Source organism: Vigna umbellata, chromosome 11 (assembly GCF_029865625.1).
Source record: "Vigna umbellata cultivar VRB3 chromosome 11, Vumbellata_1.0, whole genome shotgun sequence".
NCBI lineage: Eukaryota > Viridiplantae > Streptophyta > Magnoliopsida > Fabales > Fabaceae > Vigna > Vigna umbellata.
This window is the reverse complement of record NC_142175.1, coordinates 25,704,248-25,719,575: the sequence shown is the minus strand read 5'-3', so window position 1 is coordinate 25,719,575 and position 15,328 is coordinate 25,704,248. Positions and strand designations below refer to the sequence as shown.

Sequence of the window (15,328 nt, the reverse complement as noted above, 5' to 3'; positions counted from 1 at the left end):
CGGTGATCAAGAACAACTCTTAGAGCTAGAATTTGACAGGGATTGGGAGAAAAAAAAAACACAAAAGACACATGCAACCAGCAGATTGCATGGTCTAGGGTTCCAAAACAGCAGAGAAAGGGCAAGAACAACTTACCCGCTAAAAACTGAACTTGATCGGTTCAAGTTGAAGCCCTTTTCGCGGTGGACGTTTGTACACCACCTATTTGGAAATCCACTGGCTTAGTTGAGAGAAAGGTTAGAGAGAATCTGGAGAAGGGTAGAGTACAAGGTTTTTAGAGAGGGAAAGTGGTTTTAGAAAAAGTGAGCAGAACTTGGTAGAGTTTTTATAAAATAAAGAAAAAGCTCTTCTCCTTAAATTAATCCATTTCTCTATTATATTAATATATTCTCTCTTTAGGTCCTTACATTTAAACCTGAATTAAAATATTTACCATATTTAAAAACTTAGGGTTAAAATAACAATGTTTTAATACATACTTTCTATTGAAAGTGAATACATATATACAAAAATCACTAAAAAAAATGTATGTAAATAAATATGCAAAAATCACAAATTTAATGTGAATGAGAGAATAACGAATATGCATATGTTGTCTCCTTTACCTCCTAAATTATATACTCTCCATTTTTATTCAACTTTCTCTGTCTCTTTTTTCTTTATTGTATACTTAATTAATTGTTTAATTTTACAATTACAAAACTTTTTTTTATTTCAATCTTGATATTAAAAACATATTTTTTTAGTTAACATATGTATAATTTTTATTATATGGACTGAATGACATGTGTGCAAACTAAAGTAGATTAAAAATACTGTCAAACAATTTTAAAAATGTTTTCAAGTAAGGACACTTAAATAAGAAGATTTAATAGATATAAATTAAATTTCAATCTTTAAAAATACATTTAGAGGCACCCATAGTGTCTCTTTCCCTAATAAATAAATAATAAAAGTTCCCGTGAAAGAATTATGAGAATTTTTTTAATAACATACATAATAACTACAGGTTGTTTTATAATATGTTATCAATTTTAATGATTTTGTAAACATTTTTTGAATCAGTGGAGAGTGGGTTAAATTTACTGATTTAGAATCATTATTATAAAAAGTACAACCGAAATGAATTTTAATCAATTAGTAAAAAAAGGTTACGTTTTTGCATAGTACTCAAATAATAACTGTTGAGAAATGGCGTTAGCATATTGCTGTAGTTTGCTAAATTTAAGATTTATCCTTAACTTCAGACCAAACAGTGTTTTTGTTTTTGTTTATCATTTATCAGGCATCCTTTTCGATGTGGTACTATGCACAGCTTAAAACTTTACCAAATCTAATAATCTTCCCTTCTCTCTCCTTCTTGGTCTCCCCATCCATGGGGTTCTCATGATAAAGCTTTTGGGGGTTTCAATTCATCATCCGATAAACACTTGAAAACCATGTCCACCACGAAGAACCATTTCAAAGACCCTGAACATTTATACTCTCCATGGAGCTTCTCAAAGCTCACGGCTTTCTTCTTCCTCTTAATCTCCATCTCCTACCTCTTCTACTCCCTCAGATTCGTCAGCCACTCCTATGACTGTGATCAACCACCCCACATTCCCACCGTCACTCACCATCACACATCCAACCCCCCACCCGAAGAAAAGCCTCCACCTTTTGAAGAAACCAACCTTTCCCACATAGTCTTTGGCATAGGGGCCTCGGCCAAGCTCTGGAAGCAGCGAAAAGAGTACATCAAGATGTGGTGGAGGCCCAATGAGATGCGTGGAGTTGTGTGGTTGGAGCAGAGGGTGAAGACTGAACCCGGTGATGAAAATTCCTTACCCTTGTTGAGGATCTCCGGTGACACTTCAAGGTTCAAGTATAAGAATCCAAAGGGGCATAGATCGGCGATTAGAATCTCACGCATAGTGTCTGAGACTCTGAGGCTTGGGATGACAGATGTGAGGTGGTTCGTGATGGGGGACGATGACACCGTTTTTGTGGCAGAAAATTTGGTGAAGGTTTTGCAGAAGTATGACCATAACCAGTTCTATTACATTGGGAGTTCTTCAGAGAGTCATTTGCAGAATATATACTTTTCTTACAATATGGCTTATGGGGGTGGTGGTTTTGCCATCAGTTATCCTTTGGCTGTGGCATTGGAGAAAATGCAAGATAGGTGCATTCAGAGGTACCCTGGTCTGTATGGTTCTGATGACAGAATTCAAGCTTGTATGGCAGAATTAGGAGTTCCTCTCACCAAGGAGAAAGGCTTCCATCAGGTTAGAACTCTGTTATTCTCAGAATTTTAATGTTCATTGTTGTTTGGATTGTGGCATTGCTCTTGTTTGGCTTTTGACAGATTTATTACTCTTTGGTTCCTAGGAAAATCTAGGAAAATAAGGTTAACATAGGCAGAAAAAGAAAGTAATTAAGTGTGTCCGTGACTTCAGATATTGACTCTGTCCACTTATATGATTGTAATGGAGAAAATTTGAACATTTAGAAAGTGCTGGAGAAAGTGGGTTAGTGAGAGTAGGAAGTGGAGGACTTTTAGGTTCGTTGTAATAAATTTTTTGAGCTTAATTTTGACAAAATGGTAGTGAAAGGTTTGTCATTATTTATATAACTTCATAATTATGTATATAGACATTAAATAACAAAGTTTATCCGAAAACTTATCAGACATTGTATAAATTTCTATTTCTTTCAGTAGTGTTTAATTTCTATTGTATAACAAAAGAAATATGTAATGGCCCGTAGCCGCAAGATGCAAAAGTAGAAAAAGACAGCCACCGTTAGATGCCAAAATGAAGGTGATTTATTTTTTGGATGCATAAGGTGCACACATTTATTGCTATTTACTATTTTAGTTGAGATTTGAAGTGGACAGTGTGAGAAAAAATTGGAGAGATTTGATCAAATTGTGAATTTATGTGGGAGCATTAAGGTTAAGATGAATTAAATTAATTTTAAACTAGGTCATATTGGAAATTATATGACCAATCATAAATATCAATTGACTTCCTTTTTCAAACCTAAACCATTGAACCACCTTATCCATGAGCATGTTGATTTTAATTTTAAGTCTTTTTCTCTTTTGTATTTATTGAATAGTATAAAATAAATGTGATTATCGACGTGTCACACAATACACATTTTGCTGTGACCTTCTTAAGGTGCAGTTGAATCCACTTACGTTTTATTTAAAAGTTTAACATCACACGCTATAAGACACGTAGCATGAAAACATGGGCCACAATGTCCTCCATTCATAAACTATTGTCTTTTGTCGGTAGATAAGACCCTTCCTAATTCCCACTTACCCTACATAATTGTGTTGTTCGATCAATTCTTATTAATATTAATACTAACTAATTATACACGTGTACAAAGCCCACACGTGACTTGTGGGTATGTAAGCGGGCTTTCAAGAAATATTTTTGGGTTGAGTTGAGTGGAGTAAATATGTAATTTTGTGACGTATGATTCTTCTTCTGATTTGACGTTGAATAGTTCGATGTGTACGGCAATCTCTTTGGGCTTCTGGCGGCCCATCCACTTACACCGCTGGTGTCCCTACATCACTTGGACGTAGTAGAGCCCATATTTCCAAACGTGAGCCGGGTGCGGGCTCTGAAGCGGCTGAACGGGCCCATGAAGCTGGACCCAGCCGGGCTCATGCAGCAATCTATTTGCTACGACAAGGGCCGGACCTGGACCGTATCCGTTTCGTGGGGATACGCGGTTCAAATATTCCGGGGCATTTTCTCGGCCAGGGAAATGGAGATGCCGGCGAGGACGTTCCTCAACTGGTACAGACGGGCCGATTACACGGCGTACCCGTTCAACACCCGCCCTGTCAGCCGCCATGTTTGTCAGAAACCTTTTGTCTATTTCTTGTCAGAGGCAGTGTATGACAGTGCTGCCAATGAAACTTCAACTCATTACATTCGGGTTCAGGAAAACCCCGATTGCAAGTGGAAAATGGAGGATCCGACCCGGATCAAATCGGTTGAAGTTCGTAAGAAAATCGACCCGCATTTGTGGGATAAGGTAACTTAATTGAAATGTGTTAATCTTTTTCTAGCATTATTATGAACGATTTATTTGCTATCGAAGTGAATGGAATGAAAATTTGGCTAAGTAAGGGTTTCGTTGGTTTGAGCAGGCTCCAAGAAGAAATTGTTGTAGGGTTCGACGCACGAAGAAGAAAGAAACTATGGTGATTGATGTTGGGGAATGCAGGGGAGATGAAGTTGTTGAATTGTAGTTATAGATCCTTTACATCAATTCGTCATTCTTAACTCAATCCCTTGGTATATGTATTTTTTTCTTCTTCTACTTTATATATAATCATTTACTTTCGGCGTTTTTTCGCTTACTGTAAACAAAAATGAGTAGCTAGAAGTCTAAATCAAACTAGTATTTTCCTTAAACGTTAATTGTTTTGCACCACAAGTTTAGGATCTAGATGCTTGTCCCAAGGTCAAAATGTCACACAATTCAACACTCTCTTTTTTCTCCTTCAGTTTATTCATTTCTATATAATAAAATTAGAATATACAATATTTGGCCCTTAATTAACATTCTCTGCATTCTCTCCCTTTTTAGAATTGCATTTCATACACCATTTGTGTTTGTTTTATCTCAATATGCAGATCGCCAAGGTGTTTTATTTCTCTGTATTAAGTGTTTTTTCTTTTTCTTTTTAATGGGGAGAGCTTCTAAGTAAAATGTTTATATAATTCAGTCAGAAATCAAATTCTGACCCATATACACTATCAGTTGCTTTTACTGTTAGTCGGTCTAACAGTTAAATAAGATACAGAAAAAACTAGGTAAGTAGGTAAATGGATTTAATGACATGAACTTCAAGATCAACTAAATTAATTTGTTTTTCCATTTGGTTTCGTGAAACCAACTTATCAGCTTCAAATGAAAAATTACTTTCAATAGTAATGAAAGCTAATTCTAATAATCAGGCAACTGAACTCATTGCTAAAGGACTTGGATCGAGTGTTGCACAAGTGAGGAGTTCAGGGTTTGCTTTCAAATGAGTCATATCGTCCTCTTCCAAGGTAACCCAAGCTTCTATGCCATCTCCCAACCTTGTGTCCACTAGGATGATAAGATTCATAAACATTGAAACTGAGTCAATTGAACCACCACCACTCACCCATGTGGGTTTTCCCCACCCAAAATCAGCCTCGTAGTACCCAAAATTGCACCAACTACTAAACCCAAAATAATCCACTTCACTCTTTGATCCCATCTCACCTATTGCCCTAAGACTTTCCTGCATAGTTGACCTTCCCTTATCACCTCTCAATTCTTCAACAAATTCCTTGTCTACTCTTGATATTGCAGTCCTCAACTTCCCCACCAACTCCTCCAACCCCATCTCATTATCATCCACACTCTCTGCAGCCATCAACCAAAGAAGATTTCCCATAGCATGTTCAGGACAAAGAGCCTCGTCCATTTTTCTCCTCAGGTTCACCAGATGAGTAACAAAAGAAGGCCTTTGGGTGCCAAACCGTGCCTTGGACACCCCCATGAGGGACTTCCACAGCATAGCAGAAACCATCTGCAGACGTGTGGAATTTTCTGTGCCTGGTGTTTGAGCCTTGACTGTGGCAATAGCTGAGTTTCTAAACAGAAACCTCCTTGTGACCCACTTGCCCTGTTTGAACAAGGAACCCCACATCCACATAGATAAGTCTCTAAACCATGGACTGTAAGTGGGGAAGAGAGAAGGTACTATGAAGTTTGGTTGGGTTGATTGGTTACAGCCCTTGGCCCTTTCTGTCCACCCTTTGATAAAGGTGCTTAGTGCAGCTCCATCTAGGATCCTATGAGAAATGCACATGCCAATGGCAATTCCCCCACATTCAAAGATGTTCACTTGAATGTTAGTCACATAGGTTCCTGAATTTGATCCTTCAGACAGAAGATCAACAGGAAGAAACTTGTGTAGTTCGGTTACCTGAGGTTGGACTAGAAATTCATCTAGAGGACATTTCACTCGGGCCAGCACAAAATTAGCACCTTCATCATTGCACTCAATGGACCGATCCTCTTTGATTTTGCCACCTAGAGGGTAGAAGTTGGTTAGTGTCTCTGATAGAGATGTTTTCAGCAATTGTAACCTCTTGGGGACTTCAGAAAGGTAAGTTGTGTTACTCTTAGGTGAGTTGTAGAACAGGATTATTGGAGCATATGGCGATGGGATAAGGTGATCCAAAAGGGAAAGGCTGAAGACTCTAAGGTGAGAGGGTGTGGGAGAAGAAGGTCTAATATCTTCTCTAGAAATTATTTCTACTTCAACTCTCATCCTCTTTCTTCTTTTCGTTCAATAGCTTGTGCTTAAATGGTTACACTTGCTCCTGTAATATTAATACATATATACGCGTGGAGGGGCTGAAAATCTTCCACTTTCTTAGTTGTGAAAGTTGATTTTGCTAGCACAGGTATGAATTTTCTCAAATAAGACAACCACATAATTTGACATGTCCATATTCTACATATTTGTCAGAATCATAAATGTTGGACTGCCGAATATTTCAAGAGTGATGCTTTCAAAAGGGATAGTCAAGAGTGGCGCATAATGTTGAACTGTGCTTCTTACATGCTTAAGTCGTCTAATTCCAAACAACAATAATTCAGAAAGTAATTTGTTTTTACACAGGTTAATGTCATATAACAAGAAATATGATCTTTTGTGGGGTGAAATCACTACTTCGAAATATTCCATATTTGAACCTATGTGTTAATTCATTAAATATTTAGAATTAGTTTGATTGATAGTTATGTCAGAATTGAAATTGATTAAAAATGTAAAATTTTAATGTTTAGATTGCATGAAAATTATAAAATTCAGATTTTGTGTGGACTCAGAATTCTATTCTAACATACTGGGAGCAATTGTCTTCTCTGTCATTACTTACGATGCTAGACAAAAGAAAAAGGCATTAACTTTTTGTTTTCATATTTGTTTACATTTTTATTATATTATACATCTGTATGTTTACAGTTTTTTACAATGTTATCGTATTTTTCACAACATTCTTTTGTACCACTATTTTTATCATGTTATAATATTTTATTGTGTTAAATTTTAGATTTTTTTAATATTCTAAATGTATTATCATATTTCTATTGCTTTTCAACTATGTTTCAATTAAAAAAAACAGAAGTATAATATGCATTGCAAGTACATAAATTTTTTAATTATAAAATTTATCATCCACTTATATTTTAAGGTATTAAATATATTTTTAATCCTAAACTTTAACTCAAGATTAGAATTTGTCTATAAACTTTAATTTGTTTTTAAACATTAATAAATACATATAAATCCAGAAGCAACGGAGTTTGACTTCTACGTTTATGCGGAGAAGGACAAGTATTGTTTGAGAGTTACTCCCTACACCACCACACATTGTTCCCTGCACCACCACACTTTTTTTAAATTTCAAAACTATCCTTTATATTTTAAAATATCCTACACCTCCTCTTTTCTCTTGAACGGATGTCGACATCTGTTGAAGAAAAAAATTTTCAACGGATGTGCCACATCCGTTTAGTTTTTTTTTTTTTTTTAAGTTTTTAGTTTTTTTAAATTAATATATAAATATTATTTAATTTTTTTTAAAATTATTACTTAATTATTTAAATTAATTTTATTTTATTTAATAAAATTATTATTATTAATTTAATTTATATATTATTATTTTAAATAATAATTAAAATACTTTTTAAAAATTTATTAAAACAGATACGGATGTTACCACATCCGTCAAGCTTTTTTCCTTTTAAAATGTTTAGTTTTTTATTTTATTATATTTTAAATTAATATATAAATATTATTTAATTTTTTTTAAATTATTATTTAATTAATTATATATTAATTTTATTTTATTTAATAAAATAATTATTATTAATTTAATTTATGTATTATTATTTAAATAATAAAATAGTTTTTAAAAAATTATTAAAATGGATGTGACAACATGAAGTTTTTTCTTTTTAAATTTTTAGTTTTTAATTTATTATATTTTAAATTAATATATAAATATTATTTAATTAATTTAAAATTATTACTTAATTATTATAAATTTATTTTATTTTATTTAATAAAATAATTATTATTAATTTAATTTATATATTATTATTTAAATAAAAATCAAAATAGTTTTAAAAACTTTATTAAAACAGATGTGGCAATCCGTTAACGGATGTCGCCACATCCGTTGAAGATTGTTTTTTTTTTAAATAAAAATAATAAATTAAAATATAAAATATATGTTAAAAACAATAAATTAAAATATAAAATATTTGAACGGACGGATGTCAACATCCGTTGAAGGTGAAACGGATGTTGATATCCGTTTTAGAGAAGGGTAAAATTGATATGGGGTGGTGCAGGAAGTATTCAGTGGTGGTGGAGGAAGCAACTACCGTATTGTTTTTGTGTGCGTAGGGTTAAAGAGAGGTCCATCACTATTTCAAAGCCCAACAACAAGGATATCATGTATTATTTACACCTCCAAGTTTCAGATTTGCCTTTAATGTGGTTTCGTGAAAATTAAATGAAGTTTAATAAAATGGTTGACCAATTTATTTAATAACCTAACCATATTTTATACTTACTTGTCCCCGCACTTCTTGGTCTCTTTTATTTTGTGTTTTCTCGTATGTGATTCTTGGTTTTCCATTGTCGTTCCATTAAAAAGTTTTGAGATTTCTAGTGTGATTCTTGGTTTTCCATTGTCGTTGCATTAAAAAGTTTTGAGAGACATTTTAGAGAGATTTTTCATTGGAGAAATATGGTGGAGGTGTTGCGTGGTGCTGATGTTTTCGTGATGTTTTCGTGGTTGGCATTGGAGTGCTTTTGTTTGAAATTTTTTGCGTCAAACAGGTGTATGAGTCTATTTGAAAGCTCAAAGTCTTAATTAAATTTGACAATCCGACGCGTATCCTCTCGAATATCGAAATTTGATCGAATATTAAAATTCGAAAATATGTGCATCGATTATCGAAATCCGATGAAGGTCGAATTGGTTTTCGAAATCTGATTCATGCCTGCTACCAATTCCAGATCTGATTCACTATTTTCACAACTTGTATATACAAATCCCTTTCCTTTGTCTCGTCCCAATCTCTACATACAAATCCTATTACAATGGTTGGAAGTCCCACATAAAGTAGAAATAAGGCTAATTTATAATATATAAGTGGGTGCAAACATCACCTTAGAAGCCGATTTTGTAGGATTGAGTTAGGCTTAAAGTTTACTTCTTAACATGGTATCAAAGTCTGGTTATAACCTATCTTAGCGATATTTGTTTGTTTGAGATATATATATCGGGCCGCTATATTAGGCTGAACAGATGCAGCAGTACCCAACAACCAGAATGTGATCTCCAACAACAAAAAGTTGATCTCGAACAAGCACAACGTGATCTATGGATATGTGGAGAAAGATGGAGAAAACGAAGATGGAAGAAAGCTTGCACGAAGAAGAGAGAGCTTGAGATCCAAGAGAAAACCAATGGAAAACGAGAATTTGGTCAAAAAGTTATTCTACTTTTATTAAAAATTAATCTCATCTTATGGAACAGCATTACACTGTTTCAAAAAGTTTTGGAGATGTAGATGAAATCTTTAAGAGTATAGGGTAAAACTCCCATCATTATTTATTAAGAGCATGTTATATGACAAAAATATATCTCATGGCAAGAATATGTCTCCCAAATAGAAAACAAGTTGAGAGGGAAGACCACAAACTTCTGGAAGGTTTGTTCTCAAAGTTAAGATTTTTACCTTAGATCTGTATATCTATTAGGCTTATCTCCATATTCAAAACTTATTTGACTTATTATATAATATTTAAAATAAACCTAATTTATTAAGAATTCATTAATTACATATGATAAATAGAACTTTATCTATTATCCACTCATATTCTTCTTAAATATACTTAAACAGGGAGTATGTCATCATAGACCCATCTGGTCTAAGCTTCAATTTAAAAACCCACCTGACATCAATAAGATGCTTATCTCGTGGCAAATCAACCAGTTCCACGTTCCATTCTTTTCAACCACCATGACATCCTTCCACTCCCTGACTTTCAAAGTCTGTCTCCATGTGATAGGTTCTGTGTCAGTCATAAATGCAAGATGCACCAACTCACCATCTGTTAATACCATGTTGTTACCATATAGTGAACGGAAATCTAGCTCTCTTGATTTTCTTTCATTTGAAACAACTCCAAAATGCATGGAATTGCACTTTCTAATTTTTCCTTCCACTCCTATGAGTCTCATTCATCTACTGTCACATCTCTGCACAATACTGTCTAAACTCTCTTCAGTTGTACTCTCTGAATGGAATTACATATTTATCGAAAATGTTTGTGAACTTTCATTATGCAATCATATATATTACATATTAATTCAAAATAACGTGGAAACACTATATTATAATTAGGTCTTGGTAATGGGATATGAAATATGATAGTCAGTAAATAATTAGATAAATAATATCTGTTCAATATTTAATAACGCATATTCCAAGGTAGTTTTTTATACGAAATTAGAAATATTAATATAAATTTTACATACGACCACAGTCCTTCATCATATATTACTTTAATTACGCTACCTGCTATAACAACAGTTTATGTCATATAACTGTTGTTTGGACGATGGTTTGAGAAGAACTGTGAACCGTTATCAAATCTTTGAAAGCCAAGATAGAAGAAGGTTCTTTTTACATGAATAGTGTTGATTATTTACGTAAAAGTTCATGAAAAATTATTATTTAAAAAATAATATTTTAACATATGCATTTTTTATATTCATTTAATATTTATTATTTTATAATCGTTTTATTTTTACACTGTAGTAAAGGATTTTGATATGTTAATTTTTATAATAATTTTTTTGACATTATATCACATGTTATTATTTTATTAGCTCGTTTAATTTTATTTTCAAAAAAATATTTGAATCAAACAAATTACAAACTATCACGTAAACGTTGTAAATTTTTTTTTAAAATAATATTTTCTTATATAAAAATATTATAAGAACTTTTTTTATATGTTAACCACTTTTTTATAATAATTTTTTGAAACACGACGCGTTAACAACATTTTTTTAATCATTTTTTAATTTATTATTTCATTGGTCCGTGCATTTAAAAGGATCAATGATTCACTACATGAATGGTTGTAAAAAAGTTATTTGTCGCTGAAAAAACATTTTCCATTATTTTATTAGTAGTTTGAATTTATTTTTAAAAACTATTTCAAACAGAAACCACCCGAGTTTTTACTTTTTTTTCAGAATTAAAATATACAGAACTTCACTTTTTGTTCTTGACTTATTTGTGAAGAAATCTGCATGACTAAGGTAAGAAAATGGAAGAAGGAAGAAAGGAGTATTAGGTAGATACTGGAAAGAGAGATTTGAGATGATCGATGAGAGCAGTGAGATTGTTGTGTGAGGATCCACCTTCTTGAACAGCTCTCCAAGCTTTTTCCTGCATTTCCTTCGCCTTCATCCTTATCTTCTCACCTTCGTTTCCTTTATCCATCAACCTCTTCACAGCCTTCTCTATTCTCTCCCCACTCAACACCGTCTTCTTCCCGTCGTACGGCGACATGCTCCACTCCGCCGCACCCACCTCCACCCCAAACCCGTGCACCTCCGTTATAAGCTTCTCATTGTAGTACTGATCACTGAACCCCGGCATAGTCACCATCGGAACCCCAGCACTGATGGCCTCCACCACCGCGTTCCACCCACAGTGCGTCAAAAACCCTCCCACTGCAGGGTGGTTCAATATCAAAGGCTGCGGTGCCCATCCCTTGATCAACATCCCTCTCTTCTCTTTCTCCATCTTCTCCTCAAACCCCTCTGGCAACCACTTTTCTTCCTCTTCTTCTTCTTGTCCCTCTTTTTTTTTCCGGTGAACCACCCAGATGAAAGAGTGCCCGGAGGCATCCAGGCCGTTGGCCAATTCATAAAGCTGTTTGTCCGAAAGAAGAACGAGGCTTCCAAAACAAATGTAGAGAACCGAGTCCTTTTCCTTTGAGTCAAGCCACGTAAGACACTCCTGTCTGATCTCGCTGACAACGGCGGGTTTCTTAACGATTTGTTCCACCATGAGGGAGCTGGGGCCAACATGCCAAACTTTTCTTCCTGTGAGGTTTTCGTAATTCTGAGTGTACTCAGCGTCGAGTTCAGCGAAACTGTTCACGATAACTCCATGACTGTCCTCTTCACCTTCAAGAAGAGATTCCGTCAGCACTGCGAAACCCGGCGAGGGTTTGACCGGGAGAGTGAGAGGGTGAGGGAGACCCGGAATCTGGTAGGGCCCGGAATCGGAGAGAAAGGCCTCGGGGTGGGCTTTGATGGCCTGGATCAAGCAGACGTCGAAGATGGATATAGGGTTAAAGACGAGCCTCGGGATTTGAAGACGCTTGGACAAGTCCTTGCTCCAGGTGAAGAGGATGTCAGGGATGAAGACATCGGGAGGGGACTCTTTCAGGACAGCTTCGACCTGAGGCTGGATGAAGTGCGCGGCCATGTGGATTTTTCCGGCCGTGATGTTGTCTGTGGCTGAAACGAGATTTTCTATGCCTTCCGGTAGACCCACTTGGGTGTTGGGGAATTTGATGAGGTGGACGTGGATGTGGTGGCCGGAGGCTATGTCGTCGTCGATGGTTTTTTGGAAGAGGTGGGCGTTGGCGGAAGTGGCGACGATTGTGATGTGCTGTCCACGTGAGGCGATCAAGCGTGCAAGCTGAACCATTGGGATTTGATGGCCTTGTGTGAAGAATGGAAGGAAGCATATTTCCAACGGTCGTGGTGTCTCCATTGTTTCTGCTCTCTGCTTCCGATGACGATGATGAAGAGTGCGTGAGTGAGTAGTGTTAGTGGCTTTTTATATGATGAAATCCTGTTTAGCGAGTGACACGCTCTTTCATATTTAATAAAGGAAAAATTGCACTCGTGACCTGCATGACCATGGAAGTTCATTCTATATTGGGAATTTTTGGATATATACTATTTTTTTTTTCAATACCAAATAAAAAATAATAATATTTATAATTTTACTTTTGCGTGAGTGAGTAATATTATTTTATATTTCAATATTATTATTTCACTTTTCTCATAGTGTCTTACGTTCATCTCAAACTCAATTACTAGTTAGATAGGCGAGAGATTCTACGTTTTGGAAGTGTTAGCTTAGAAAAAAAATATATTTAAATTGTTTTTAGTTTTGATTATTAATGTTATTGGTCATTAAAGAAAGTATAATTAGTTTACAGTATTTTTTTTAAGAAATAGTATATTTACCTATCTCTTACTTTTAATGTGATTATATTATTTTAATTTAAAATTATTTGTCAAAATCAACTATGTAAGAAACCGTGCCCTATTTCTTAATTAGGAAAGTGAATTTAATCCCTTTGTAATTAAACTGTTTTTTAAAGTATATGCTTTTTAAAGTATATGCTTTTTAAAGTATATGTAATAGGTTATCCTTATCCTGGTTACATTATTTTCATGTTACAATAATATAATATAACATGTGTGGCTCTCGTGGGAAGCTTGTCTGGTATTCTTTATTTTTGAACAGCGATATCTACTTAAAAAAAGTACTCATTATTTTATTGACCTTTATGACATGTTTGGTTGCATTTAGATTTTTTACATTAAAGACGTGACCATTGGAGATCAAGTCCTGCTAATTTGTATGGACAACCAATTTCATTTAATGCAACTAGTTTTTTTTTTTTTTTTGTCAAATGCTATATGTCTCAGTCCATAAAACTAGTACAAATCTACTTAACCTGGCATACAGTGGCCTCAATCGATGCTTCCGAACACTCCAATCATGGCTTGCAACCCGAACCATAGATGTGACAAATAAAACACACAAAAATGAGATTAGGGTTCACGATTTTCACCATTAAACAATTACTAAGCATTACAGTTTACTTACCAGATGAAGCTACTCTTTCAGCGCCCAACTACGGCACCGTACCGAACAATGAGGCCCAACGACAGTGTTTGATGAAGGATTGATGAAGGACACAGTTCGAAAGAGAGAGACGACGAAGAACCAAAGCCACACCGAAGAGGGATCGAGACAACAACAACCAAACCGAAAGGGCTCGACAGAAGGAATGCGACAGGGTTCGAGAGAAAAAAGAAAGCACCAGGGTTCGAGAGAAAAGAAAGCACCAGGGTTCGAAAGAGAGGAAAGCCCGAGCTTCACAAATGAGAGTGAATATAAGGTTCCAGCTTCCACGTAATCAGAAATACATTTTTTTTAAATTATTTTCCAAATCCGTATATAATATCTGCAGATAACACTTGGTTCTAACTACATACGGATAATATAGGTTATATACAGATCCTATCCTTGGGTAATTTTGCCGCCACCCCGCGCCAACATTATATACGGATTTTATATACGGATAATCCGTATATAAAAGTCCGTATATAAAAGTCCGTATATAATATCCGTATATAACGCCTTTCTTTAACATCCGTACATAATTTTCGTATATAATACCTACTTTACATACGACTCTAGATCCGTATATAATGTTTCGTATCTAATTCCATTATTTCTTGTAGTGGAACATGATGTTGTAATGGACCCTACTCCGGAGGAATTGACGAATGAAAATGAAGTCACCAAATCAGCTCACCTAGGAGCTACTACAGAAGCTAGTGAACAAAAAAATTCAAGAAGGCAACACATTCAACCTTCTTGGATGCAAGACTATGTATCCGGTGAAGGGTTGCACATATTGAGACTATCCGATTAATCATTGTTGTTGCTGCTCATCATGGTTGGTCCATTTATCAATTGGGTGTCAAATCTGCCTTCTTGCATGGGGAGTTAACTGACGATGTTTTTGTTGACAGATTCGCCAAACAAGGGGAAGAAAGCAAAGTCTACAAGCTGAAATGTGCTCTATATGGCTTAAAGCAGGCCCTCTGTGCCTGGTACAATCGTATTGTAAGTTATTTTGGCAGCAGCGGATTTGCAAAATGTGAATACGAACCCACGTTATTCACTACGGTGGCAGATAACAACTTTATGGTGGTAAGTTTGTATGTGGATGATTTGATTTATACAGGGACTGATGATGAGTTGATGATGAAGTTCAAGCAATCAATGCAATATGAATTTGCTATGACTAACCTGGGAAAAATGAAGTTTTTCCTCAATCTTGAAGCAACACAACAAGTTGATGGTATCTTTGTGTCTTAAAAGAAATATGTTACAGATCTTCTAGAGAGA

General features: G+C 35.0%; 2 protein-coding genes and 1 pseudogene across 2 annotated transcripts; 1 reads left to right on the top strand and 2 right to left on the bottom strand.

Moving 5' to 3' along the window:
* The first annotated feature begins 1,298 nt into the window (after positions 1-1,298).
* Positions 1,299-4,434, top strand: LOC124823385 (uncharacterized). The gene is made up of 3 exons (XM_047295575.2): positions 1,299-2,271; positions 3,506-4,045; positions 4,161-4,434. The coding sequence occupies exons 1-3, from the start codon at positions 1,441-1,443 to the stop codon at positions 4,260-4,262; spliced, it is 1,473 nt and encodes a 490-aa protein (XP_047151531.1). The 5' UTR covers positions 1,299-1,440; the 3' UTR covers positions 4,263-4,434.
* Positions 4,435-4,839: 405 nt separating this feature from the next.
* Positions 4,840-6,485, bottom strand: LOC124823386 (epi-neemfruitin B 7-O-acetyltransferse L7AT-like). The gene has a single exon (XM_047295576.2). The coding sequence runs from the start codon at positions 6,324-6,326 to the stop codon at positions 4,971-4,973; it is 1,356 nt and encodes a 451-aa protein (XP_047151532.2). The 5' UTR covers positions 6,327-6,485; the 3' UTR covers positions 4,840-4,970.
* Positions 6,486-11,306: 4,821 nt separating this feature from the next.
* LOC124823384 (UDP-glucosyl transferase 73CC6 pseudogene) lies at positions 11,307-12,932 on the bottom strand (annotated as a pseudogene).
* Positions 12,933-15,328: the final 2,396 nt, after the last annotated feature.

What these genes read in the sequence shown, in the direction of transcription:
- LOC124823385 (XM_047295575.2), top strand. Translation starts at nt 1,441, where the DNA reads ATGTCCACCACGAAGAACCATTTCAAAGACCCTGAACATTTATACTCT. An exon ending in AGGAGAAAGGCTTCCATCAG is followed by an intron (nt 2,272 to 3,505) that starts GTTAGAACTCTG and finishes GACGTTGAATAG; the next exon opens with TTCGATGTGTACGGCAATCT. An exon ending in ACCCGCATTTGTGGGATAAG is followed by an intron (nt 4,046 to 4,160) that starts GTAACTTAATTG and finishes TGGTTTGAGCAG; the next exon opens with GCTCCAAGAAGAAATTGTTG.
- LOC124823386 (XM_047295576.2), bottom strand. Translation starts at nt 6,326, where the DNA reads ATGAGAGTTGAAGTAGAAATAATTTCTAGAGAAGATATTAGACCTTCT.